Here is a 26,419-nt window from a genome sequence, read left to right as displayed (position 1 = left end):
AACATGTATTTTTCAGCTTTTTCTGCCCCGAGCTCCAGGCCTTTGAGATCTCACAAGGTGGTCAGATCCAAATCACCATTTGCACTTTGAGAGAGATGCATACCCATACCATTGTATTCTATCAAATTTGCATCTTAAGCCTTTGGTTTTATTACGTGATGAAAGGCTTTGTTTCGTATTTAAAGAAAAGTTAGCCAACAAGATCAGAATAGAGAGCTTTGAGCTTTGTTTCCAGACCTGGGTCCATTTCTCTCTCCTGTACAAACCAAATAATAGTAAATCAGAGAAGGACCATAAAGATAAGTCTGCTTTCATGATGTTAGGCAGACAAATAACTCAGGAAAGATCAGAGGGGGCTGGTCTGACCTTCCTTCCTCCCAACTTGGGCTGTACAGGGCGCATATCATGGGAGAGACCCGACTGGGTGTTAGTAATCCTGCGATTCCATTCAGGATCTCAGAGCATGTTCGCAGACTGTGGCTTCCCTTATCTGCTCCCTGGTGCCATCATCTCCGCCTCCGGCCCCTCTCCCCTCCAGCGTCTTCCTCCCCCATCCAATCCAGTCTGCCACAAGGCTGACAGCCCAGCTCAGAGTTTCTGCAGTTCAGATTACCAACATCTAGAACAACTAGTGAGGAAGAGGGAGCTCCAGGATCGACAGGTAGTAGAGGGTGGGGTCAGGGGAAGTCCTTTTCCTGATGAAAGAGCTAGACAAAGCCTGTAGAGTCTCAGACCCAGAGCTGGAGAGGAGGTGACGGGAGAGAGGGTGTCCCAGATGCCAGGAGAGTCCTTTGTCTTTATGGCGATGGTGACAGGCTCAAAGTACGTGGAAAATTAGGAACGGTCACAGGAAAAACACCTCCAAATTAACACAGACAGATCTTGCAGGGGAAAAAAGTGAAAAGAAAATCAACAAGGATGGTTTGGACGGGTGAAATGAATAATTACAGTTATTTATGTGTCCTGCTCACTCTTCGTGCTTCATTAACATGCAGCACAGTCTCTGGTGTGACTGTCATTAAATGCATCAGATTGGGCACGGGCTACGTTTTTACCTGATTAGCAAAATGCTCACATTTGTAAACTAGGGTCCTCACAGTAGAGTCCTTTTGGCAAGATGGTTCTCGGCTCAAAAGTTAAAAATAAAGGAAAACAAAAAGGAAAGAAAACACACACACAGGCGCGCGCGCACACACACACACGCACACGCACACACAAGCACACAGAAGTCAGGGGAAACTTGCCCCCCGCCACCGGCCAGGCTGACACAAAAGGGTTAAAAGTCGAGTGGAAGTCGAGCTTGAAGGAGTAAGACGGGGCCTCTATATAAAGTTGAACAAGTATCTGGGGCCCGCACAAACCTCCACCTTTTTTGGCCTCCACGGCGGCAACCCCAGCCCCTGCTAACGTCCTCCGCCTGTGGGACCAAGTGGGGAAGCTCACGGTTGTGGCGGCCAAGGAGAGGGGCCGGCCTTGCCAGGAATATAGAGGGAGGGGAGGGGAAAAAGCCCGATCGCCCACCCCGCTCCCGGGCGGAGGGCGGGGGCAGCGCGTCCCGCGGGCCGAGCGCGTCTCGGGCTGTGCGCATCTCTGCGGAGCGGCGCGGGAAGGATGCTGGTCGGCAGGGGCGCGCGCGCCGGGCGCGGGATGCCGCGGGGCTGGACCGCGCTCTGCCTGCTCAGTCTGCTGCGTGAGTACCGGCCGCGCGCCCGGGCGGCGGGGAGGGTCCCCGCTCTCCCGGAGCCGAGCGCGCAGAGCCCGGGGGCGCGCAGGGAAGGGACCCCCCCCCCCCTCCAGCTGCCCCAACCCACGCCCCGCGCCCACGGCGGCTCCCGGCTCTGGTGGGACCGGGGCCCCCTTGGGACCGGCGCACCACCTGGGAAGCGCTGGGGTGGACGGGGACGCAGGGCGGGCGACCGCGCCGCGAGTGTCAACCAGCCCAGGTGTAAACCGGGCGGAGCTCTCTGAGCTTCCCGGTAGTGGAACAGTGCGACTCGTTCGCATTGTCTCTAAAGTACAGCGCTTCGAAGATGCCAGAGGCTGTGGTCAAAGGTCCGGAGCGCAAAGTTGGAGCCAGAGCCAGGAGAGGGGAGGACAGAAGCAGGAAAAGTTTTGCGCCTGGGGGTTGATTGAGAAAGCCCAGGCCGGAGCGGGTGCTGGGAAGAGAGCGCAGGCGCCCACCGACCACCACCACCACCACCACCACCACCGGCACTGGGCGAGCCCGAAATTTAAGGATGGGAGCGAGGCCAACCTGGGACAAGGCCCCGGCTCCAACGCCCAGGAGGCGCCGGAGGCAGGCTGAGTGAGGTGACCAGGGGGTGTGGAATGAACAACAGTCCGGGAAAGAATGCTTGCATTTAAGATCTGAAAGCTAAATTACAACTCCCTCTTCCGACACCCACACCCACTCCCCTGGAGAGAAGGTGGCAGCGGATGGGGTCTGTTGTGCGCCCTGCCTCCGTCTCCCCATCGCCACCCCCCCCCCGACCCTGGCACCAACTCCAACCTGTTACATTTGGGGGCATTCTTCCTCTTCCCCCTCCAAGTTCTAGAACTAGGGAATATGTCAGCAGGCTCGTGGACACCCTTCCGCTCACCCACACTTGCTCCTACTTCTTAGGATCTTGCTCTCTCACTTTGGTAAAGAAATCATAGGCAGTAAGTATTTATTCTTAATTGCTTTCATTTGGGGAGAGCATTCTCTATCTCCTCTCACTGCCTTTAGAGGGTTTTAAACATTGTAAGCTGTTCTCCTTTTTGCTCAAGATTCTGCTTCCAGCCCTCTAGGGCCCCCAGTTCCCTACAAGTACTCATCCTACAGGCCACCCACTATGGCCCCACAGAGTGACCTGGGCCTGCCAGCGGGACTCCTTTGCTCTCAGTGTCCTCTGCTGTCCTGCGTTGGGCCCACCCAGTTGGAGAGAGACTCTGGGCTTGGGAAAGCTCTAAGTTAGGCTCTGAGTTGACCAGTTCGGCAGCCCCAGACCTGCCCTCTGGGGCAGAGAAAAAGCTGTCACTTCAATGTGGAAACACTAGGATAGGGGAACTCCCCTGGGTGCTAGACGGCACCCTCATAACACAGTGGAGCCGATCAACAGCCGATCAGATGCTTCACTCTCCTTTACAAAGCTCGTGATGACCTGGTCCTGGGCCGAGTGAGGCCCACCCTTTTTTTTATTTCCTCAGCTGGCCAGTCTCAGTCTCGCCTTGGCTCGTAGCAGGGGGTGGGGGGAGCGACTTAACTCCTGCAAAATCTGGGGCAGATATGCTGAGAATCTCACTGTCTCAGCTTTGGGGGTGACAGCTGGGACATGGGTCCCGACTCTCAATCTTGCCAGACTACTTGAGCCAATGTGTAGCCTTTCGTCTTGCCTGAGAACTTTCCAGGGTTTGTTTCTTTCTTTCACACTGGGAGTCATTTTCTGTCCTGGTCTACATTGGGGGATGGATGAGTGAGTGACTGTACCTTGAAACGCTGACCAAGGGACATTTGCAGGAGTTCCGTGCGATTATTGCAAACTTTAGGGCACCGGGGGTCTTCTCATCATGTACACTGACAGAGGGCTTTGTTCTGGGAAGGTCTTTCTGTGCTCTGTGAGAAGTTGGCGTAAAGATGGGCACAGCGGTCCGACCAAAAGTAGACTCTTTTTGTTGCAGATGAAGCTGCTCTGGGGGGCGACCAGAGTCAGAGTGAGTCGCCAGGTAGCACTCCCCTGCCACCAACAGGTAAGAGAAGCCTTTCAGGTTATTAGGAAGCCCCATTTGTGGGCCTCCGGGTATCTGTCCCCTCCAAGCCCTCCATGGCCTATCTCCTTCCTCCCTCTGTAAGGACACCCCCCCCCAAGGCCCGCCCCTTCACATTCCTCTTCTTCCGTCGTGCATGCTGACCCCACACCCATATCCTGTCTGGGGCTACGTGTAAGAGGGGAAAAAAGAAAAGGGAAAAGAATTTTATCAGATATTTTCCAGAGGAGAGAGGACTCCACCCTTTGACTCTCTGCCATATAGCGACCGACGAGGAGCAGCCTTGGGGACCTCTGACTAATTCAGTGGTCCCCAGTGGTCCCCCTCGTCGGGCCAGTCCAGCTGGCACAACCTTTGCAAATGCAAGTCTTCCACGGCCTTCCCGTTTGACGGATAAAACACTTCTGGGCATCTTTTTCTTATCCCTTTAGCTCCACCTCCTGGGCCTCCTTGTTCACTTGTCCTCCTGTTCTTCCTACTTTGAGTCTTTGTCTCCAAAAGCTCGGGGCAAGGAGTGCCAAACTGCAGCAGATAAACTCGGGCGCAGAGTCTTACAAAAACAAATAAAAAAGTAGGAACAAATTCCACTCCGTATGGTCTCACTGCCTGATTTCCTTTAGACCCTGGGCAGGAGGGCCTGGGCTCACTTTCAGGGCTGGATGGCTATTCGGCTCTACCCTCGGGGGGCCTGGCCTCCCTCTCTCCTTGACTTTGCCTGATCTAACTTAAATGGCCCCCGAGTGTGGAGAAAATTCAGAAGGTGAAGGTATGGAAACAAGAACAAAAACACCACCCTCCAAAAGAAAATGCTCCAAGTTGCCAGGGCAGAATTTCCTATTTGTCTGGGTCTTGACTTCTCTAATGAGAACATTCTCTTCCCTCCTCAGCTAAGAAATAAAAACACATTATCTACAATTTTTAGTCTCCACGGCCCCTGACTTTGCTAAGGAGAAAGATGCGTGCGTCTTGGGAGAGTGAGAGGGCAATGAACGGGGGACGGGCCAAGGTGGACTTCTTAGCACCTGCACTCTGGGGCCCACCCCAGGGACCAATCGCTTCCCTTTGGATGTAAAAGAAAAGGCCTTTGGGCTTAGTTGGCTTCGTCTGCTTCTTCCTGGTTTGGCGGGGAAAGACCCCAAAGAACCCACAGCTGGTACCTTTTAGTGGGATGGCATCTCTAGGTAGCGAGTTCTGTTGTTACAGAAAATGCCTTAACGAGTCTCTGGGTGAAAGTAACCTGGACCCCTGGACGGGGCTTGAAGGTGCAGGGGCAGACAGGAGGTTCATTGCTGAGCATGGTAGAATGCATCGGAACTTTGTGTTTGATGGGCCCGAGAGACACCGGCTGAGGGAATGCAGAGCCCAGAAGGAGTAGAGAGAGAGGAAGGGAGGTGCCTGGACCATCAGAGAGGCAGTGGTGCCTGAGGGTGGAAAAGACCCAGCGAGGAGAAACTCCTTACGGTGTGGCATGCATGCTTAGCACAGTAATGTCTGGAATTTCAGGCTTATGCTGTTGTCTCTTCCGGGCTGGGCTGTAATCTGGCTCCGTGCTCTCAAACCTTTGATAAACACACGCCCGCCTGGTGTTAGTGTGCTTTGTGGGGAATAAAGGAACAAGTCCTCGGCTGGCCTACGGTGAAGCAGAACTACAGTGCCTGAGCACAGGGAGGCACAGAGTTGCAGAAAGGGAGTCAGTGGCGATTAGGGGAATGAAGGAAGAGGTGACTGGGAGAAAAGTGGGCCCCCAGAGAAAGCGCAGGAGACCAGGCTTCCGTGGTAAGTCGATGGGGTCCAAGACAAGGTATTTGAATATTAAAGGGAAGTCAGAGTCCCCTGTTCACTCAGGCCACAGACACTTGGTTTACGCTCACATCTCAGTGAGCCACTAAACCATAGGAAGGCATCAGCCCAGTTCTTTGCTCTGGTCCAAGATGTCCAGACTCGGGGAGACCTGTAACAAGGATGCTTCCTGAATGTTCCCGGAGAAGATGGGTGGCTCACCACCTCCCAGAGTAGTTCATTCCATTAAAAAAAATAATAGTGGGGCGCCTGGGTGGCGCAGTCGGTTAAGCGTCCGACTTTAGCCAGGTCACGATCTCGCGGTCCGTGAGTTCGAGCCCCGCGTCAGGCTCTGGGCTGATGGCTCGGAGCCTGGAGCCTGTTTCCGATTCTGTGTCTCCCTCTCTCTCTGCCCCTCCCCCGTTCATGCTCTGTCTCTCTCTGTCCCAAAAATAAATAAACATTGAAAAAAAAATTAAAAAAAAAATAAATAAAAAATAATAGTAACCCCCCCCCACTATTTTAAGCCTTACTTTGTGTTACAATGAAATTAGCTTTCTTGAATCATCTGATCATTAACTTCTATTCTTAATTAGAATTGGCTAATCTTCAGTGGCTTCTAATCTAATTCTCTTCTTTAAACTACCATGGAATTAATATGATCCTTTTTCAAGACAATCCTTAACGATCTTTCTGGCCCCACTAGACTATAAGCTCCTTGAGGACAGGGATTTATTGAAATTGTAATGACCTTAACCCCAAACCTCAGGAAAGAATCTTCTTTTCTTCTGTGCATGGTCCTTTGCACGTCATGGGTGCTTATGACCAATACGAATGAATACATGCGTGAAATGAATCTTGAAGAAAGTTACTTATTCTCCCTCCCCAAATTCTTCTTTTCTGGATCAGAGGTTAGCAAACTTTTTCTGTCAAGAGCCACATAGGAAATATTTTAGACTCTGGAAGCCATATGTAGTCTCTTAGGCATATTCTACTCTGTTTAATTATACAACACTTTAAGCATGTAAAAGCCCTTCTTAGCTCCCTGGCCGTACAACAGACAGCCCACGGGTGGATTTGGTCCGCCAGCTATTTGCAGACCCCTGATCTAGATGAAATAACTCCTGGCCCTCAACCATATGACTTGGTTTCTAGAGCTCTCCTAATTCTGGTTATCCTTTCACGGACACTCCCTAATTTAACAAACTCCCTCCTAAAGTACGGCATTGAATGAGACCACGCTACATAGATGTGGTTGGTGTGAACATGCCTGACATGGTCGCCATTCAGTCTAAGTGCTTTTTCTGAACTCAGAGGATTGTGCTAAGCACCCTGAGAAAACAAACGAGTATCAGAGATGTTTCCGGCACTAAAGAAATTTATAACGTAACTGAGGTGACAAGACCTATACTCAGGAAACAGAGTTTATGATTTTGTGCCAGATAAGTGGTGGAGAGACGTGTCTCAGGGTCTCTGAGAAGCAGAAGGAAGGGGGCCCTATACTAAAGATAACTGCTGTTTCTTGAGCGTTTACCAGACAGGCTAACTGCTTTATGCTTCTTATCTCCTTTATTCCTCAAAACAACTAGGAGTTAGGGAATATTTTTATTCCCATTTTATAGGGAATGTTTAGAGAGTTGAAGAAGCTTCCCCCCAAGCCCTCACAGCTAGAACATGGTAGAGAAGCCTCTGAACATGGTCTGACTGCAGAGCCCAAGCTCTTTCTTCTGAGGTTTCCTTCTCTTCTCAGAAACATGGGCTGTGGGTTCCCAGCAGAGTCCCGCAGGCTTCTTCTTCCTGCTACTGTATCCCTGTGGGCTGAGACACCCAAGATTTTCTGGAAGAAACTCCTCTCAGGCAGGGCACCAGAATTGGAAAGGAATGGTGGAACGGGGCTAGCTGGCCAGGAGGAGATCAGGGAACAATACCAGCAAAAAAAAAAAAAAAAAAAAAAAAAAAAAAAACAAGAAAAAACAAAAAACAAAAAACAAAAAAAGAAAAAAGAAAAAGCAAAAAAACCACAACTAAACCTGAGGGGGTCTTTGGAAAGTAAGACTGAGCATAGGAGAGCATAGGCATTTAGCTATTTAGGTAGCAGAGCATTCTGGATCTCTGAGGATTTGTAAGCCCTCTTTCAGGATGAAAAGATTCTCCAATTTACTAATTGTAGGTAGGAATCTCTTAAACATGTATTACATTATGCCTTTGCTTCCTCCGTGTACCCCTCAGAAATAGGACTTTAACTTTCATGACTCAGATGGATCATGAAAATAATTTAGTTATGGTGCAGCTCAGTGACTTTGTTAATGCTTACTAAGGTGTATATATTTATTTCCTCCTACTGTAAGTGATTCCAGACCAGTGTGTGTGTTTTTTCACATTTATTTATTTTTTTGAGAGAGAGAGAGAAAGAGTGAGCTGAGAAGGGGCAGAGAGAGAGGGAGACACAGAATCTGAAGCAGGCTCCAGGCTCCAAGCTGTCAGCACAGAGCCTGATGCGGGGCTCGAACCCACGAACCGGGAGATCATGACCTGAGCCGAAGTCTGGTGCTCAACCGACTGAGCCACCCAGGCAGGCATCCCATGACCAGTGTGGGCTTTAATACTCATGTCTGTTTTTCATTTATCTGTTTCTTCTTTTTTAAACTGTCCTTTCTCCTTGATGTTTGCTTCTAAGAGTCTCCAATTTTTAGCTTTAACTAGGATATCAACTTTTACTCCATGAATTCTGTGACCTCTGTTTGGCGTTTTTGGCTTCTTATCCTTATTCCGCTAACTTTCTGACATCTTGTCTCTTCCCTTTGCCCCAAGCTCATGAGTTAGGATCAAATAGGATATCTAGAGTCACATAGGGTACTTGGGGGGACACAGTTAATAAAGGTAGGGTGGAAGGTAAACAACATAAGATGGCCTTTTGTTCAATTTTAAATTGTACTGTAAATGCCCTGTTAGGTTGGGGCTAACGGCTGTTTGTCTGGAAGGCTCCAGTCTAGAACGGAATGGAGTGGAGGTTTCGTTGATCGTCTCCTAGAATCGAACTGGGAAGCCGCGATTGCTCCCTTACAGAGTTGGAGAACAGAATCAGATCGAGAAGGGTCAGCATTTGATAGTTTAATGCCTTGGATGGGGGCGAGAAGCTAGGATAGACAGAGACACGTGGTCGGTCTCGATTCTTATAAATGTTATTCCTCCAAGGCGCAGTCTCTTCGTGGGAGCTTCAGAAAGGGAGCCCTAGAGACTGTGAAATTAAGACACTTCCTGCCTGCTAGTCCCTACACCGCAGCACCCGGTTGGATTGGTCTCCAGGTCTTCCACCACCTTGTTCCCTCGCTCTACACCCCCTCACGTATCCCGTCACCTAGCCTTGCCTTTCTGCCCTCCCTCTTTGACCTGTTTCTCCAGGGTCTCAGAGGCTTCCTTGCTCACAGCGGGCTCAGGGCCATGCATCTGAGGTTGGGGTTTCATTTTCTTGGCAGGTGGATCGTGCTACCTGCTCCTCAGCGTTTGGCCAGGTGGTGGGTGGGAGGTGGCTGCGGCAGCTGGGAGCCCGACCCCAGCGGGTCGGTAGCTGGCCTGGGTCCAGAGTCGCTTCACTTCTCTGGCACAAGCCCTCCGCCCTCCGAGCTAGCAGCAGGTCTCTGCTCACATCTGGAAGAGTTCAGAACTGTTTGTCTGGGTGAAGGAGGCCCTGGGGAGGGGCTTCAAAAGCATGACATCACCTCAGTCAGGCGCAGCTTTCTTTGGAAAGCGCAAAGGGCTGGGTCAGCCTGAGCCAGATAGGATTCCCAGGAACGATGTGTTGGAAGGAAGAAGAGGAAAGGGTGGGCAGGAAGAATGATGTCAACGGGGAGTTCCAGTGGTGCCTTGGAATGGTACCTGGGGAGGATGATCCTTCAGGTCAGTATCCGCCTGCTCCCGCCACCCGGCCCCTGTGGTGAGTTCATAGCTTAGGGGCCGGATTGCTGAGCGGGTCCTGTCTAAGGGCCCTGGGAAGACTGGGTCTGCTTTCACACCTATTTCAGTTTGGTAAACCCACCTCCTGCCTAACCCAGGTAGGAGCCCATCCTTTTCTCTCCAGAGGTGCGGAGGATGCATCCTGGTTCTTAGCAGTTTCGACTCTCTGACCTTCTTGCTACTTCTACTCAAGAGTCAGCTAAACCTCAGTGGCCCCAGTGTTCCCTGCCCTGAACTACGGCCTCCCCTCTTGGCCAAAACCTTGCATGATTCAGGCTCTTATCTCTAAAATGCAGGTGGTACTATCATTTCATCCTCCTGCTCACATGCACGTAATGTCAAGATATGATTGTTGTATTCACCATTTATATCCATCTACTTGCAGCAGGTGGGAAGGGAGGCAGATGTGGGACAGTGAGACTTGTCACTGCTTTTAGGGGAAGCATTGAAACTAATGCCTAACTTCCCTCTTGATGCTGAGGGAAAGAAGAGTTGTCACTCTACATTGCCATTTACCTGGAGACCTCCCAAAATTACAGCTGTAGATCTCAATCAGGAAAATTGAAAGACAAGCTTTAGGGTGGCCTGGGATCCTCAGGGGCCTTTCCTTGAGGGTGGTACTGTGGGTGCTGAGCTCTGGGTACCAAGTCGATCCTATAGCATTTATGGGGCCCAAGCCAAGAATGGAATAGAGGCCCTCATACCATATGTCTAAATACTTCAAAGTTACAATCAGGCCTGTGAGCTTATAAATGAAATGTCCTCTATCCCCTTACCTTGAAAAACATACCCAATGGCCACCTGGAAGGCCAGGTTTGAATTTGGGACCCTCTCAGTCTCAGAATTCAGTGCCACCGTGTGGCTGAGCAGGAAGAGATGGCCCTTGGCTCCCTCCTGTCCCGCTTCTCTTCTTTTTACCCCCAACCCTGGCTCACTGTAGGGGATCTTGCATGCATGCAAGGGACACACCATCCGCATGCTTCATGTGTATACCTTCTCCCTGAAACTGCCACCTCTTGGCCACCCTTGTGCCTTGGAGGTCCATACCCTGGTACTGCGGTTCACCCTCAGAAGGATGGACTGGGAGAAAAGGCCCCATGAGGATCCTCAAGTGAGAAAAGAGGCATTTGGGCAAGAATTTCTAGGAGTATCTGGTCCCCAGTGTATGATCTAGACGAGAGGGTACATCTCTGTTGGCCCCATGGACGCCTCATGGTTGGGAGCAGGGCAGAGTAGGAGGAGGAATAGAATACAGACTCTAACGTTCAGGGAAGTTTCTCCTTTCTGGATGTAAGGATGTCATTGATAGGTACCCCCAGGAAACACAGAAGGACAAGGACCCTCATGAAGATCTTCAGAGAATAATTCAATCCAGGAATATTATACTATATCAATTTAAGTTATTTGTCATTAATTCTCCCAAAACAATCCAGGTAAGGAAAGACCCTCACTTTAGAGGTTGGTAAACACACACACACACACACACACACACACACACACACACACACCACACACACACACACACACGCACACACGCACACTAAACTACATAGTTATTGGAAAAGGCAAAACTAAGCTATCTTCCTACATTTGATGAGAAACCAGGCCTTAAGTTCTCTAGAGCATCCACTGGTCAGAGGTTCTTAAAAGAAATCGTGGGGTCACTTACTGAGTTTCTCAACAAAAGGCAAGGAGGATGGGTTTGCAGGCCATGAGGGAAAGACTAGAGTTTGGGAATGGGGGAGTCTTGGACAGATAGAAGATTTTTAAGGGGATTGAATAGAGGTGGCATGAATCTAGTGGCTATTCCCAGAGTATATGAATGGAACGGCTGGAGGGTGACAGGAAGAGAGACAGACACGTTAAAAAGGAAATCTTCCCCCATACTTTAGATCTTTGCAATGTTTATTCAGATATAACTTGATATTTTAATATTCTATTTAACAAGTTCTAAACATTGCCTCGTATTCTCATGTGGCTTTAGTTTTTTTATATTTCTTTATTTGTAATGATTCTGGTACGTTAAGCGCATACAGCATTTATCCCATTGAAATTCATTTAGCTGTTTGCAACTTTTCCCTCCTGCAAATGGTACTGTACTGGACACTTGATGCGTACAAGCTTTTCCTTCCTTATCTTCTTAGGGAAAATCTAGCAGTGAGAAATTCTCCTGTCCAGGAGGATAGTCTTGATGTCATGATGTCCTAAGTCTCCAGGATGATTTAGGTTCTGACTTTTCCTCCTTGTTTCTCGATAGCCTCTGGGTTCACAAATACACAAACCAGGACCACTGTTACCACAGAGTCAGCCACCTCACATACAAGTTCAACTGTTTCTGCAAATGTGTCCAGCCAGGAAGCCACCACACTAAGTCCTCTTGGAATTACCATGCCATACCCTGTCTCTCAAGACCACAATGGGACCGCAACAGCCATCTCAGGTAAAAAGTGTTTGTCTCGGGCCCCAGAAGGATGTGGCTGGTGCTTGGGTAAAGCATTAGGATGCCTGGAGACCTCCCTTAGCCCTGCCTTCCCCCGCAGATGGAAACATACAAGTCCTGCGAAGCATGGTTTGTGCATCATGTTTAGGGTGCCCTGAGGTAGACTCCTGACAATTCCTATAGTGATGGCTTTCTCAGGCCAACACTTGGGCTGCTGATCCTGACCAGTAACTCTCCTTGTACCCTGTTTTCATGCTGAGTTCAGCTTAGTGATAAAATAAGGATCAGATGAGGACTCCCTAGACATCTCTGATCTCTTCTAAGTGAAAGAAAGTATGTACAGGTTCACACTGGTTTTTGACTTCTTCGGGGTGAACCAGATTCCAGTTCAGCATCAGAACCCCAAAAGCACCTCTCATACATTCTCAGTGATAGCCATGGTTCCAGTAGCTGGCTTGAAATGAGTTTGGTAGGGGTTAAGATATGAAGTAACTCTTAACTCCCGCGATTCCCTTTTCAGGTTTGAAGTCCAGGTCAGTATCTTTATCTGTAAAGTTTTAATTCAAGACAGTGAACTGAGATGTGTATAGGTGTGTGTGTGTGTGTGTGTGTGTGTGTGTGTGTGTGTGTGTATGAAAACATGTGCATGCAAAACATGTGTTTTGGTCTATTTCAGAGACTACAGTCAACTTCACTTCTACCTCTGAGATCACCCCAGTGCCTGGAACGGGGAACTCTTCTGTCCAGCCACAGACCTCTTTAACTGTCACAGCGTTTTCCACCACAACCAACTTTTCAGCTTCAGACATGACTTTGAAGCCCAGCATGCTCCCCGGAAATGTTTCCGATCCCCCATATAACAGCACCATCAGTGTGACATCCTCCACTGAGCCTTATGCATCATTTTCTCCCACCCCAAGTACCATCAAGGTAGGTGAATTGGGCCAAAAGTGGCAGATTGCCCCCTCGCTTCATATGTATGCAAACCCTCTCCTCCCCTCAACCTCTCCTCATCCCAGCCAGTCAGATTTGGGTCATGTAAGAATTAACATGGAAAATATGCAGCTTAAATATTGCTGGCAAAGATAGAAAGGGGAAGGGAGGAGTGGAGACAGGTCGCTGACATATGCTGTGGGTATTTCATTTCTAGGGAGTTGAAAGTAAAGGGGGATTCTTGGGGGTCCATGCAGTCGGCTGTGGTTGTTTCTAGTACCTCTTGGTCTGGGCTTTGACCAGGGCACCATTTCCCTTTGAGCGTATTTGGAAACCATCCTCTATTTAATGGGGCGACTTGCAAACAATGTTTAGGACCACCACCATTTCCTGTAGGTGAGAGAGTTTGGTGGTATGTCAGGTATAGAGAAGCAGTGGAGAACTGGGCAGACCAAGGATGGTGAGCTCAGCCTTGGGGTCTGTGGCTGTCAACAGTTTTGGGCAGGAAGGGTAGAAAATATGAGGGTGCGTGGTGCCTGGGGGCAGGCTCAAGGGACCTGCCTGGTTTCTGTTTTTAAAGGAACCAGAATAAGAATCTGGAGAGCCCTGGGGACCAGGAAGAAAATGAGTGTCACCAGGATCAGCCTGGCCACCCCCATTACCTTAGTGCTTATATGGCCTCACTGCATGTGTATGATCCACGGCAGGAAGAACAGCCCCAATGGGTAAATTTCGTCCCCTCTTCCATTTCTGCACCAGCCAAGCTCATGTTTACCAAGATTGCAAATAGCTACTTGTTGGCAAGCCCAGGCTGGTAACAAAAGTTTTGATTATCTGATGGGGACGGGTGTAAGAAGGAGGAAGAGAGTAACACCAATTTATACATCTAGTCCCCTGCCATTTTTAAATTTCCTTTTTCCTAAAACCTCTTAAGAGAGTACCCCCACAGAAATCAAACGGGACAAGAGGTGGGGGTAAAAATGAGGGGCAAAGATACTGGCTTATTTACTTTGTTTTTGTTTTGTTTTACTACAGGGAGAAATCAAATGTTCCCGAGTCAAAGAAGTGAAATTGACCCAAGGTATCTGCCTAGAGCTAAATGAGACCTCCAGCTGTGTAAGTCAAACTCCCCTCCACCTCACCCCTATCCTTTCCTCCTCCCTCTTCTCCCACAATCCCTTCCGAACATCCTTAAGCCCTCTTGGACTGGACCAGACTTTGGTGGGGGTGGGAGAACTTAGTTGGTCAGGCGCTTTCAATACAGAGCTTTGGGTTTAGGGAGTAAGAGGCCCCATCTGGCGGGCAAAGAAGGCAAGGACAATTTTTTTTTAAATTGAGTTAACTTTTTCCCCTCCTCTGTAGTACATTTAATATATACATGTCAGACTTAAGTTTGCTTTCATGTTAAGAAAGTCCTTAGTGAAATACACACTAGTGACCTGAAGTGCCAGTTTGCTTATTATTTACATATAACTCTTTAATCCGTTTAGAATTCTTTTGTGCTGTAATGCCACATTTTCCATATAACCGTCTTTCCTCACATTGTTTATTGACTGATCCCCTTTGTTGACTGGAATGCTGTTTTTTAGCTTGTATTAAATTTGTATTTGTCCCAGGGCATATTCTACAGAGATATTTTGTTCAGTTTGTCATTTTCTGCCTATTTTAAGTTTTTTAAAATTATTCTACTTTTATATTATAGTACTCTTTAATATCCAGCCATGCAGGTCTTGGCTCACTACACCATAAAAAGTTTATTTTTTGTCTGTTGTTTTAGAAAAACTTTAGAAACATCTTGTCCACATTAAAAAAAGAAATGTTAACATTTTCATTGGAACTGCTCTAAAGTCTCTCTCTATTTTTCTGGTCTTCTCTTGTATCATTCAGCATATTATCTTTTTAGTTTTTAAAAACTAAAAGCTAGTTTGTTTGTTTGTTTGTTTGTTTGTTTTTCCAGTAGGCTTTATGGACTTTTAAAGTTTATTTATAATACAGATTTCCCATTAAATATTCTAACCGATCATTGCTGGTATATTATAAAGTTGAAAACTTCCAACTTTTCAATATACGTTCCCAACGTATATTGAAAGTTTTGAAAATTTATCTTAGGTTTAGCCATTTTCTTTAACTTACTTGTTAATTTCAAGAGCTCTTTACTTGATTCTTTTTTGGTTTCAAGGCAAGCTCTCATGTTGTCTGCCACCATACATTGTTTTTCTCCTCCTTTTTAGTAGTTAATGCCTTAAGTTTCACATCTTATTGCATTGGTTAGACCATACAGCTCGGCGTTAACTTTGAATGTTGATAGCAGACGTCCTTGCTTTGTTTCAGTAAATCCAATTTCCTGACAGTTACAGTTTCCTCGACGAAGAATGGAATGACAGGACTCTTCCTATTCACTTGTAGGAAAAAACATTTCCTTATAAGTTGGGAATCCATTTAAGGGATCTATATGTGTGACGTGTGACATGTACCCACATGCATGGGTAGACTATAGTCTGTAGAGGGCATTCAGTTATTTATTTTGTCCATTCTGACTGCCCATATCCTACCTGTGATTATCAGTTGGGTCATTCTGACTCACAGATCTTTTAGAATTATGCCTAAGGTCTTTTTTTAGCCCAGGACTTCTAAAAACAATGGGAATTGCAAAGACATAAGTTCGCACAATAGGATAAGTGCACGATGCAAAATAGTGAACTTAAACATGAATATACAATGTACAAGTAATACAGGAATTGCAAAGACAGAGGCTCACACAATAGAACAACTAAGTGCAATTTGCAGACTAGTCAACTTCAACATGAACATACAAAGTACAAGTAATACTCTGTGTGTTTCTGATACCTATTTTCAACTCTCCTTATTAAAAAAAACATCGCCAAACCCTTTGTTAATCATAGCTTAAAAAACGACTTTTTTTTTTTTTTTTAGTAATATCCTGGTGAAGCACTTATTTTCCTGTGTATCACGCTGGTCTGTGCCAAAATGCTGCTTCTGCGTGCCACTGATTTAGAGCCAATTGCAGGGCAATCTAAGTGTCTGTCCATTGCCCTTCAAGGCTCACATTTAACTAGGGTCATCATACAAGACAAGTGCCGGAAACTGACCGCTACTCCAGAAATAACTCCTCTTACTGTGGTTGCTTTCTCTCTGTGGTCTTTACTGTCTCGTCATTCATGCCACAGCTGAGAAGGTCTGCTCTCTCGTCTGAGATCTGGGGAGCATCTGTGAGCAGGGACGTGCAAAGACAGCAGTCCCTCCACTATGCTAAAGAAGGCCTCTGCACCATTCACGGTGAATCAACTCTCTGGTGACCCCTTGGTCGTGCTACTTTTCCCTGGCCCCTCTGTCACCGTTGATCCCCCCTCTCTTCCTGAGGGTTCCTCCTCCCTAGTCCCCAAGCAGCAGTGCCTCCTAAGTCTCCCCAAGGTAATTTCCCACGCCCCCCCCCCCCCCCCAAGCAGCAATCCTTGTTCAGAATCTCTAGCCAAAGCTCCGGATTGTGTTTCAGATTCCTTTCCCTTGAGTCCTACTGCGTGCTTATTTGATCATCAATCTGTTCCCAAGGCTGTGAGTGAGTGGCGTGGTGCTTTCTAGTTTTCCTTAGGTTGCATTTGCCCCCGGTGTCAGAGGGCCTGAAGGGACTGGTTCAAACCGTGGGAAACTCAAGCCCTACTCACACCCTAAGGAGAAGCATGAAGGATTTGAATTCCCCTAACATTATGTCCTTGAGTCCTTGTGCAATGTCGGCATGCTCCTGCCTCCCGTGTACTCCCGTAATGGAAATACGTGTGCATGTTCTCAGCTATCCAGACACTCACTCTGCACTGGGACGTACTGAGTATCCAACCTTTCAGCTCCCACTGTGTGGATTATTCCGCCTGTCTTCTGTACCTGCATCCTGCAGGCATTCATTTCTCAACTACTCTCCTTTTGCTCCCCCTCCTTCACCTCTAGGCAGAAATCACCCCTACCAGCCTGGGTGGGGGAGGGCAACCCCTACCCTCTTCTCAAGCACCTGCTACTCCGTCTTAGAGCCCTCATTTGCAGGACCCGTCACTCTGAGTCTGACTTTCATTCTCTCGGCTGCAGTGTCAGGGTAATTTAGTTTTTGTGGTTATGGGTTCCCAAATCGTTTCCACAATGTGAGGTTACTTTATTCTCTTATGCTGTCCCCCCGTTTATCCAGGGAAATACACCAAGAAATTTTTTAATGGTGGTAAAAGACACATAACATGAAATGGACCATCTTAACCATGTATAAGTCCGCATATAGTTCAGTGGTATTAAGAACGTTCGCATTGTTGTGCAGTCTCCAGAAGCCTTTTCATCTTCCAGAACTGAAACTCTACACCCATGAAACAACTTCCCATTCCCCCCACCTCCTCGCCCCTGGCAACTACCCTTCTACTTTCTGCCTCTGTGATCGGACTACTCCAGGTACCTCATAGGAGTGGAATCATACGGTATTTCTCTTTGTGTGACTGGCTTATATCACGGAGCATAATGTCCTCAAGGTTCATCCATGTTGTAGCATGTGTTAGGATTTCCTTCCTTTTTAAGGCTGAATCATGTCTATACCGCATTATGCTTATCCCTTCATCCACCAACGAACACTGGGTCGCTTCCATCTTCTGCTGTTGGGACTGATGCTGTTATGAATATGGGTGTACAAATACCTCTTTAACACTCTGATTTCATTTTGGGGGCGGGGGGCACATACCTGGAAGTGGAATTGCTGGGTTATATGGTAAATCTATTTTTAAATTTTCGAAGACCCGCCATACTGGTTTCCATAGCAGCGGCACCATTTTGCAACCCACAGGGCACAGGTTCTGACATGTCCACATTCTCACCAGCATTAGCTATGTTCTGGGTTTTTCTGATAGTAACCGCCCTAATGGGCATGAGGTGATAGCTCATCGTACTGTGGATCGGCATTTCCTAGTGGTTAGTGATGCCGAGCATCTTTTCATGTGCTTATTGGCCTTTGCGTATCCTCTTTGGAGAAATCTCTATTCAAGCCCTTTGCCCACTAGTTTGTTTTTTAGAACTACCTTTCTTTAGAGCCACATGTGTTTACATGCAGAGGTCGTATTTCCTCAGCTAGCTCTCATCGCCCTTATTCTGTCGTATTGACTTCATCTAAGGCAGGCTGCTTCCAGCCTCCAGATCATATCCCCCAGCCCACGCCTTCCTTGCCCTCTGCCCAAACACTAAAGGTCAGTTTCCATGCAGAAAAAATAACTTACAGATGGAAGACAGATGAAGACCATGTGTCTCCTGGTGAGAGCCTGAGATCTGGAGACAGTCTTACTCCTCGCTCGTGGTCAGCTGCTCACCGGTGGGGTGACTTGTAGCAGAGTCCTTCACTCCAGTCTCTAAATGAAAACAGGGTTTTACCTGCCACGTCAAGGTCACACCAAAATAGATAAAATGAGAAAGAGAGGGAGGGAAGGGAGAGAGAATGAAAATTGATCCTAAAAAATCTCATCATTAGGAAAAAAAATTTTTTTTCCATTTCTTAAAATTTATCCTGAGGGGCACCTGGGTGGCTCAGTTGGTCGAGCGTCCGGCTTCTCCTCAGATCATGATCTCGTGTTTTGTGAGTTCGAGCCCCACCATCAGGCTCTGTGCTGACAGTTTGGAGCCTGGAGCCTGCTTCGGATTCTCTGTCACCCTCTCTGCCTACCCCTCCCCCATTCGCACTCTGTCTGTCTGCCTGTCTCTCTCTCAAAAATAAACAAACATTTAAAAAAGTTTATTTTGAGAGAAGGAGAGCGCGAGCAGGGGAGGGGCGGGGAGAGAAGAATAGAGAGAATCCCAAGCAGATTTGGCTGTCAGGTCAGAGCCCAAAGCTGGCTCAAACTCACGAAACTTGAGATCCTGACCCGAGCCAAAATCAAGAGTCTGATGCTCAACTCACTGAGCCCCCCAGGCGCCCCACACTGGGAAAACATTTTAAGGATGATTTGGAAAAATACCTGTCCCTCTCTCCCTACTCCGAGTGCTTAATGAACATGCTTCCTTAACATGTTAAGAGTCTTGGCAAAGTTTGAGAATGCTGCTCTAGAAAGGTTAGATGGTTTTATCATTGTAGTTATTATTTTTGCAAAGCAACATGTGTGAGCAGATGTGGTTAGGGGCTAACAAATCTGATTCTCATGAGCAAAATGGCAGTCTGTGGCTTCCTCCTGCCCACTCTCCCATGATATCTGCCCACAGCCTGTCTGGGGGGAGGATGTTTATTTCAAGCGTCCGGAGAAGCATTGTGCTTTGTTCAGGATCCACCTGCTCCTCTCCAGGCTCAAACACAATTCACTGATGCTGTTGGATTCCAGAGTGGGAGGCTGGCCACTGTTATTCCCTTGAATTTAGTCCAAGAAACTAAGCGAAGGGTGGAGGGACCCTGCGTGGAAGCCAGACCAGTTGGAACTTTAAGCTGAACAACAATTCACTGGGTTCTTCTGTTTGTTTGGTGCTACGTTTAGTGTCCTCTGGGTTCAAAATTATGTAACGTACGCCCCTTCTCCCCATTAAGGAGTCGTACTGTCTAGTCAGAGAGAAATGGCAATGACAGTAAGGCAGAAGATGATCAGACACCGAAGTGTGGGTTCTAAGGGCTACGGTATATGGTATATTACTATCATTGATGGTAACAATACCAGCTGCCCTTTGTCGAGTGCCCATTGGGTTCCACACACTTTGTTGGGGGCTCTTTATACAACACCACTTTAGTCACAGCTCAGTCTTCGACTGAGGAACCTCACGCTCAGACTAGTTGTATGTCTTGCAAAGACTCTAGTCAATCGCAGAGGCAAGGTTGATGCCGGGTCTATGGGAGATGGGGCCAGTCTCACTGGGGAGCTGGGGTTTGAGTTGAGTCTTGAAGGATGGGATTTCCAAGGAAGAGGGCCATGTTCTTCCTTTTCATATAGGCAGGGCTGTGAAGGTCACAGACTCTCACACACTTGGGCTCCCCATAATGGCACCCTCAATCTGAAGGCCTTTCCTGACCAGCTTCCCCTGCACACATTCTCCCCATTCTTCAAGGCTTACTTTGAGGTGTTTCTGATAACCCCCAACCTGGTGTGTGCTCACCCTCCTTTGAATGTCCATAGAACTTTAGCTGTACCTTCCTCGTGGTACTTACCGTGTAACTAGCTCTGTCACTTGTCTCTTTGTGCCTCAGTTTCTTCATCTCTGAAATGGGGAGAATAATAACACCCATCTTGAAGGGTTGTACAAGGTCTAAATGAGTCACTATATGTAAAGCACTTGGAACAGTGCCTGAGACATAGTGACCATCATTTGTTTTCATTGCCATGCATGCAAACTAAGAGCTTTGGCTATGTGGAATTCATAGCTACCCCCCCCCCCCGCCATGATACATGTGCAGAGATTTGCACACAGTGTCTTCCATTCAGGGCTTGGTAAATGTCAGAAGGGCTGAATATGGTTGAGGTGCAGCTTCTTAGGACTCTGCAGGTTGAGGATGTGCCATTTTGTGTGGTTTGTTTAGATTGTGCAGGAGCCCTGTCCCTCTGCCTCTCTCAGGAGAGATAGATTTCAACCAGAGACGCTCCAGGAGGCCAGAGTTGTCCAGGCGGGGACTTCCCTCCTCCTCATCCAGAAGGCATGGTGTTTGGGAGGGTGCTCCCAGGGAAGCAATGTAAGGCTCCCCAAAGAGAAAGGGGCCTAGAGAAGGACACTGCTGATCATATCCAGTGGTATCCAGAATGCCCACAGCAAATGCTGTTTTCAAGAGCCAGATTTTTCCAGAGACAGAGCCTCTATCCAAGTACTTCCTCAGAGACCTTTTCTTTGCTTTGCTTTTTAAATGCTTATTTATTTTTGAGAACGAGAGAGACAGAGTGTGAGTGGGGGGCAGGGCAAAGAGAGAGGGAGACCCAGAATCCGAAGCAGGATCCAGGCTCTGCGCTGTCAGCACAGAGCCCAACGTGGGCTCGAACTCACAAACTGTGAGATCATGACCTGAGCAGAAGTCGGACCCTTAACCGACTGAGCCACCCAGTAGGCCCCCTTTAGAGACCTTTTCTTGAGAGTTGAAGCAGCAGTGGCCTGAGAATGCATTTTTCTGTGCCCTTGGTTCTTGAGGGGCTTCTGAGGCTACCTCTGAACTCCTGTCTCTGTGACCTGAAGGTTAGCTAGCCCTGCTCTTCTGGCCTCCTCCAAGCCCATTGAGTTCCACCCAACTCCCTTCGAGTCCAGCTGATAGAAGAAAGCTGGGGCCTGAGGCCAACCCTGACCTTGCCGTGTGCAGAAGCAAAGGATCCTGGGTTTTCCTGCCGTGGGCCACAGCAGTAGGAAAATACCCAGGCTGCTTTCCAAGCTGGGAGGCCCACAAGGAGCAGTCCTGCCCCACAAACAGGAAGCTGTCTCCTCCACGGAGGCTCAGTTCGGATGCCCCTCACACGCCCCAGCAGTTTTCCCCGAACAGGAAAGTTGTCGGAGCCGTTCAGGCATTTCCTCCTCACCATCTGCCATCCGGACAGAGGAGAGAGTCTTGGTTTCGGTTCCTTTCCTGTGCAGGGGAGGCCGCTCTGATTGGAAGCTGCTGGAACACATCCTGGGAGGTGTGAGAACAGGGTGTTGGAAGGGCACAGCCAGTGTTTCCAATTCATCTCTGTCCCAGGACTCAACTGGCAAAGAATCATGAGAGCTTATCTTCTGGGGCCAAGTTCCTGAGTCCTAGGGACCAGACAGCAACTGGAACCATCTGTGGACCTCATGTAAAACTGGCTTCCATGCTTTTAGTGGGGAAAGGGGGATGGTAGACTGGACAAAAACACCATTTCAGTTTCAACCATGCTCCTCGTGAGCCCCGTTGGGGGGTAAGACGGAAGGGCCCAAGGATGCCACTGGGTCTATAGCCATAGACTTGTTCTCTACTCCCTTCCCTTGGCTTTTCCTCCAACACTTGGGGCTTTTATAATCTTGAAACAAAGGATTTTCTCTCCATCAGTAATACACTATTCATATTTGCTGTTTGAATTCAATTTGAAATAGTGTATGTGTCCATGGGCAATCCTTAAATAAGACAGTGTTTCCTGAATTTCTGCTCTGGTCCTCTTACAGCCCCACCTAGGACGCTGATAGCTGTTTCGGGACGGGGAAATTTTTGAGTTTTTTTCTTATTGTGTTTTGGCACATCTGTAGTTCACCGGATTTTTTTTTTCCCCCAGTTAAATTTTTTAGGAAGAAAGGATCCTTCTTGTTTAGAGAGTCATAGGGTGACTTTCATCAGGATTACTACCTGAGACTCTGGATGCAGCTCAGGGTATATGAATAATTTCGACTTCTGTTCCCCATTTCTCTCTATGTTGCCAGGAGGAATTTAAGAAGGATAATGGAGAGGAACTGACTCAAGTCCTGTGTGAGAAGGAGCAGGCTGACACTGTGGCTGGCATGTGTTCCCTGCTCCTGGCCCAGTCTGAAGCGAAGCCTCACTGCCTGCTGCTGCTCTTGGCCAACAGAACAGGTAAGGGGTGCATCTGTCTTGGGGTCTAGGGAGGGAGTGGGGCTGAGGGTAGACAATCCTGGGTAGAAATCTGGTATCTTAGCTCAAAGAGCACAGGTGCCGGGGAGAAGAGCCAGGCTGACTTTGGGAGATGGAGCACCCTGGGCATCAGAGCATCATCTAGAACATCACAGGAGGGCCCAGGAGGATGAGCTCTTCCCGCTTCTAGATTCAGCAATCCCTGTTTCTCATTCTAGAACTTTCCAGTAAGCTCCGTCTTCTGAAAAAGCACCAGCCTGATCTGAAAAGGGTAAGTTCTCTAAGGTGATGGGAATTCTCAAAGGGAAAATTGGGTCAGGGGAGTCACTGGAGTGGAAGAGAAAGTACTTATCTTTTCTAGACTTTTCCTTCCTACTTCTCCGTCCTTCTCCAACAGTCCTTACCTGTCTGAGCTTGAACCAAAATTTTATGGTTTTAAAAGATGTCAGTCTTAAGTCCTTTTTAGAAAAATCCCTGACGTCCAAGACTTCCTGTGTTCATCCGCTGTTGGGTCTAGCGTGGGCTGGGCTTCTCTTCTAGAACTCACATCCCACAAGTGACAGGCTGTCTTTTCTGTCTTCCCTTCAAGCTTGGGATCAAAGCCTTCTCTGAACAAGATGTTGGGAGCCACCAGGTCTATTCCCGCAAGACCCTGATTGCCCTGGTCACCTCAGGGATCCTACTGGCTGTCTTGGGCACCACTGGCTATTTCCTGATGAAGCGCCGCAGTTGGAGCCCCACAGGAGAAAGGCTGGTCAGTTTGGGGGTCCAGGGCAAAGGAAATGAGGAAGATAGTGGTCTTCTGGGGAGGTCCATAAATGTCCTGGAGCGGGGAGGAGACATACCAGAAAAGGTACTTCCGTGCTTTTACACATGGACGTGCAGAATGCACATTACCATGTCCATGGACAAGTCTGAATAATATATAGCAGATTGGAAAGGAGGCACTAACTGGGGCCAGCCCACCTGCTCACTGTGGCAGCAGATGGCTCATGTCATCGTTTATGATTTTGCCCAGGATAGTTCAGCTGGGTATACCAGAACAGGCTGCTAAATCAATCACACTTATTGACATGTATATAAAATGTCCGTGGGTGCCACTTAGCTCACCAGAAGGGCCCTTATGGAAGGAAAATCTACTGTTGGAGTGTTCTGGATGAGGGAGGACAAGGCTGGGGTTTGACTCTTGGCTTCTGGCCTGCTACCCACTCTGGGGAGGGCATTCCATCCTGGGAACTGCCTGGTGTCTGGCGGGAGCTGGTTATGGAGCTGCGGTGGCACGGTGTTGTGCCTCTCCTCTGTCCTTTCTCCTCTAGGAGCTGGAACCCTGACTGCTCTTCAGGAAGAAAGGAGTCTGCACATGCAGCTGCAACCCCCTTCTCTCCCTCCCACCTCATCTCCCCCCACCCCTGCCTCACTCCCCTGCTTACCAGATAATGCTCCTTTATTTATACACTGTCTAGGGCGAAGACCCTTATTACACGGAGAACGGTGGAGGCCAGGGCTATAGCTCAGGCCCTGGGGCCTCCCCTGAGGCTCAGGGAAAGGCCAGTGTGAACCGAGGGGCTCAGGAGAACGGGACCGGCCAGGCCACATCCAGAAACGGCCATTCAGCAAGACAACACGTGGTGGCTGATACCGAATTGTGACTCGGCTGGGTGGGGCAAGGCTGGGCAGTGTCTGGGGAAGGGGCCCCTCCCTGCATCTGACCACACGCTGCCTCCACGCTGGAGGCATCATCGATTGCATTCTACCCTTTCCTGCTGCACACATCCTCGGAGGCTGTTCCTGGGGTCCGGTACTGCACCGGGCCGAAGGGTTCTCTCCACCTTGGTGGAGGGGAGATAACCCCTGCCATTTACATGTTCAGCTCGCTAAGCCCAGAATCGGGTCGACTCTGAGTAAAGGTGTGGGGGGAGGGGAGGCCAAAGTGCAGAGAAGCTACCAGGGTTGGGGGGTGGGAGGTGATGATCTTGCATCACTCACACGTGGGCTTGTCCTCTCCCTCCTCTCTGCCATAGTAAAGGAACTCCCAGGGGAAGCATGGGCCTTTTCTGGGCTACAATTTCCTCCCAGGAGGCTTTGCCTTTTCCTGTTTCTTCCTCAGATCTGTCTTCTCTACATCAGGGAAACCAAAGCAACCCAGTGCGCCTGCTCCCTTGTAATGATGCAGCCAGAAAGACTTGTTATCCTAAACCGTCCCCCTTATGCCCTGGCCAAGGCACTGTGGATTCAGGCACCGGCTTCCCTCATGCTTTCCGGTTTCCCCTGAGCTCCACACCTCCCTCCACATCTGCATACAGAAGCCTGCTTCGTTTTCTGGCTGAGCCTGGAACGAGGCTCCAAGTTTTGAACAACGTCTTGTGTGTGTGTTTGGGAGACAGGGTTAGGGGGACATGGGTCCATGCATTCCTTCCTGTGGGGGCAAGTGGGAGAGAGCGAACGGCTCAGTCCTTGTCTCTCTGGGGCTCATGGAGCCTCGTCTTGAGCCTCTGTTTCTCCCTGTGGGTCAGAGTGGACAGGATCATGGGACCAGACCTTTGAGCCAAGCCTCTTAACTTGTGCATCTCTGAGGAAGCGCCTTGCTCAGAGGCGAGGTCCTGGCCTTATCCTCTGATCTCAATGGCGTCTTCCTTCCTCCCCCTGACTCCTGGGTTGAGCTGTGGACTCAGTCTCCCAGCAGACTCCTTTCGATCTCTGTCTCCCTCACTCCAATCCCCTCACTGCTCCGCACCTCCATGTAGTCAGGGCCCCTTGACATCTCCAGAGAACCTTCACCACAAACCACCTCCTCTGTAGGTGACCCAGGTTCTCATTTGTATTTTTCAGTTTGTTTTTTTTTTTCCAGAGGGGTAAGCAGGGATCCTGGTTTCAGTGACGGTTGGAAATCGAATTTTCCAGAGAGAGGAAGATTGGGTGGGTTTTATTTCTGAATAAAAAAATGGTGTGTGTAAATACTGTAATTAAAGTGATACTGAGACACATCTGTTCTGTGTCACTGTCCCAGCCAGTTGTGTCTGAATGCCCCAGCGGTCTCCCCGTCAGACCTCAGACCTGGCCAGACTGTGCAGTGATATGGTGGAGAGGGGCTAGCCAGGAAAGAGGTGGGCCCATCATGGGGACACAGGTAAAACCCAGGGTGCTGCCCTTTGGCCAAGTCTCCCTCTCTGGGGGAAGCTCACAGGAAATCTGGACGCGTCTAGTCATAGAAAGACCAGGATGCAGCAGGGGCCGTGAGGATGGAGGGTGGTGTGCCAAGGACATAGGCGCTGGAGGCCTCGTGGCCTTTCTGAGAAGTGGCACGTTTGGGTCACCGTATGCAGAATATGCATAACCGGGCGAAGGAGCCCCATGCACGCCTTACTGCCACTCCACGTCCTGCCCGGAGCTGGGAGCAGGACGGTGAAGGCTGGGGCGGGCAACTTCTGGCTGCCAGCTCCGGGAGGGAGTGGTTTCTATCTTCAGTGTGAAGACACCAGCCTAACTGCCAAAAACGTCCGCAAGGGCACCCCCAGCTCCCAGGCCCCCCACCCCCACCATAGGAAGTGGGGGAGGGACCGCTGCCAAACACTGCCCAGGAGCTTCAGGAAACGCTCCTGAGTGTATCAACAGTAGCAGAGGCAGTTGGGGCCAAACAAAGGATCCTTCCCTTCTTATCTGGCCAAAGCCAGACCTTTCCCTTTAGCACTCCCCCACCCCCTCTTCCCCCTTGCTTTTCTCCAACTGCTGGAACCAGAGGTTCCTCTGCAGGACTCAGGGAAAAGGAGGTGGGGCGGGGAGGGGGGCGGGAAACAAGGGATGAGATCTAGAGCTTTCCCTAGGAGGTGATGGCTGATTCTGGGAAGGGGTGGAGGAAAGGGAAGATGGTAATCTGGGAAGAGAAGGCAGATCGGCCTCCATCTAGTTACATCGTGCCATGAGAGCGACCAGATGAGGGTCTGGCAGGTTGAAGATGGCAGGGAGACAGTGTGCCGTCTCCTGGGAAACATGAGAGAAGAAAAGGCACCTGGACCTTTTGAAACAGGTTTAGCCTCAGGCCCAGC

The 26,419-nt window shown here is 49.0% G+C and overlaps 1 protein-coding gene across 1 annotated transcript; it reads left to right on the top strand.

Moving 5' to 3' along the window:
• Positions 1-1,647: 1,647 nt before the first annotated feature.
• On the top strand, positions 1,648-24,261 carry CD34 (CD34 molecule). Its single transcript, XM_047077276.1, has 9 exons — positions 1,648-1,690; positions 3,661-3,729; positions 11,738-11,920; positions 12,597-12,850; positions 13,889-13,969; positions 22,208-22,358; positions 22,595-22,647; positions 22,966-23,130; positions 23,840-24,261. Exons 1-9 carry the CDS (start codon positions 1,648-1,650, stop codon positions 24,023-24,025), a joined length of 1,185 nt encoding a protein of 394 aa, XP_046933232.1. The 3' UTR covers positions 24,026-24,261.
• The last annotated feature ends 2,158 nt before the right edge of the window (positions 24,262-26,419 follow it).

The sequence above is a fragment of the Lynx rufus genome, unplaced genomic scaffold (genome assembly GCF_022079265.1).
Source record: "Lynx rufus isolate CCGP_SWC_20201006 ecotype Redwood Valley unplaced genomic scaffold, mLynRuf1.p SCAF_15, whole genome shotgun sequence".
NCBI lineage: Eukaryota > Metazoa > Chordata > Mammalia > Carnivora > Felidae > Lynx > Lynx rufus.
This window is presented reverse-complemented; position numbering and strand designations above follow the sequence as displayed.

Bases quoted from the DNA above. Each gene is read 5' to 3' on its own strand.
- CD34 (XM_047077276.1), top strand. From the start codon at position 1,648: ATGCCGCGGGGCTGGACCGCGCTCTGCCTGCTCAGTCTGCTGC. The intron at 22,359-22,594 runs GTAAGGGGTGCA...TTCTCATTCTAG, and splicing joins GCTCTTGGCCAACAGAACAG to AACTTTCCAGTAAGCTCCGT. The intron at 22,648-22,965 runs GTAAGTTCTCTA...CTTCCCTTCAAG, and splicing joins ACCAGCCTGATCTGAAAAGG to CTTGGGATCAAAGCCTTCTC.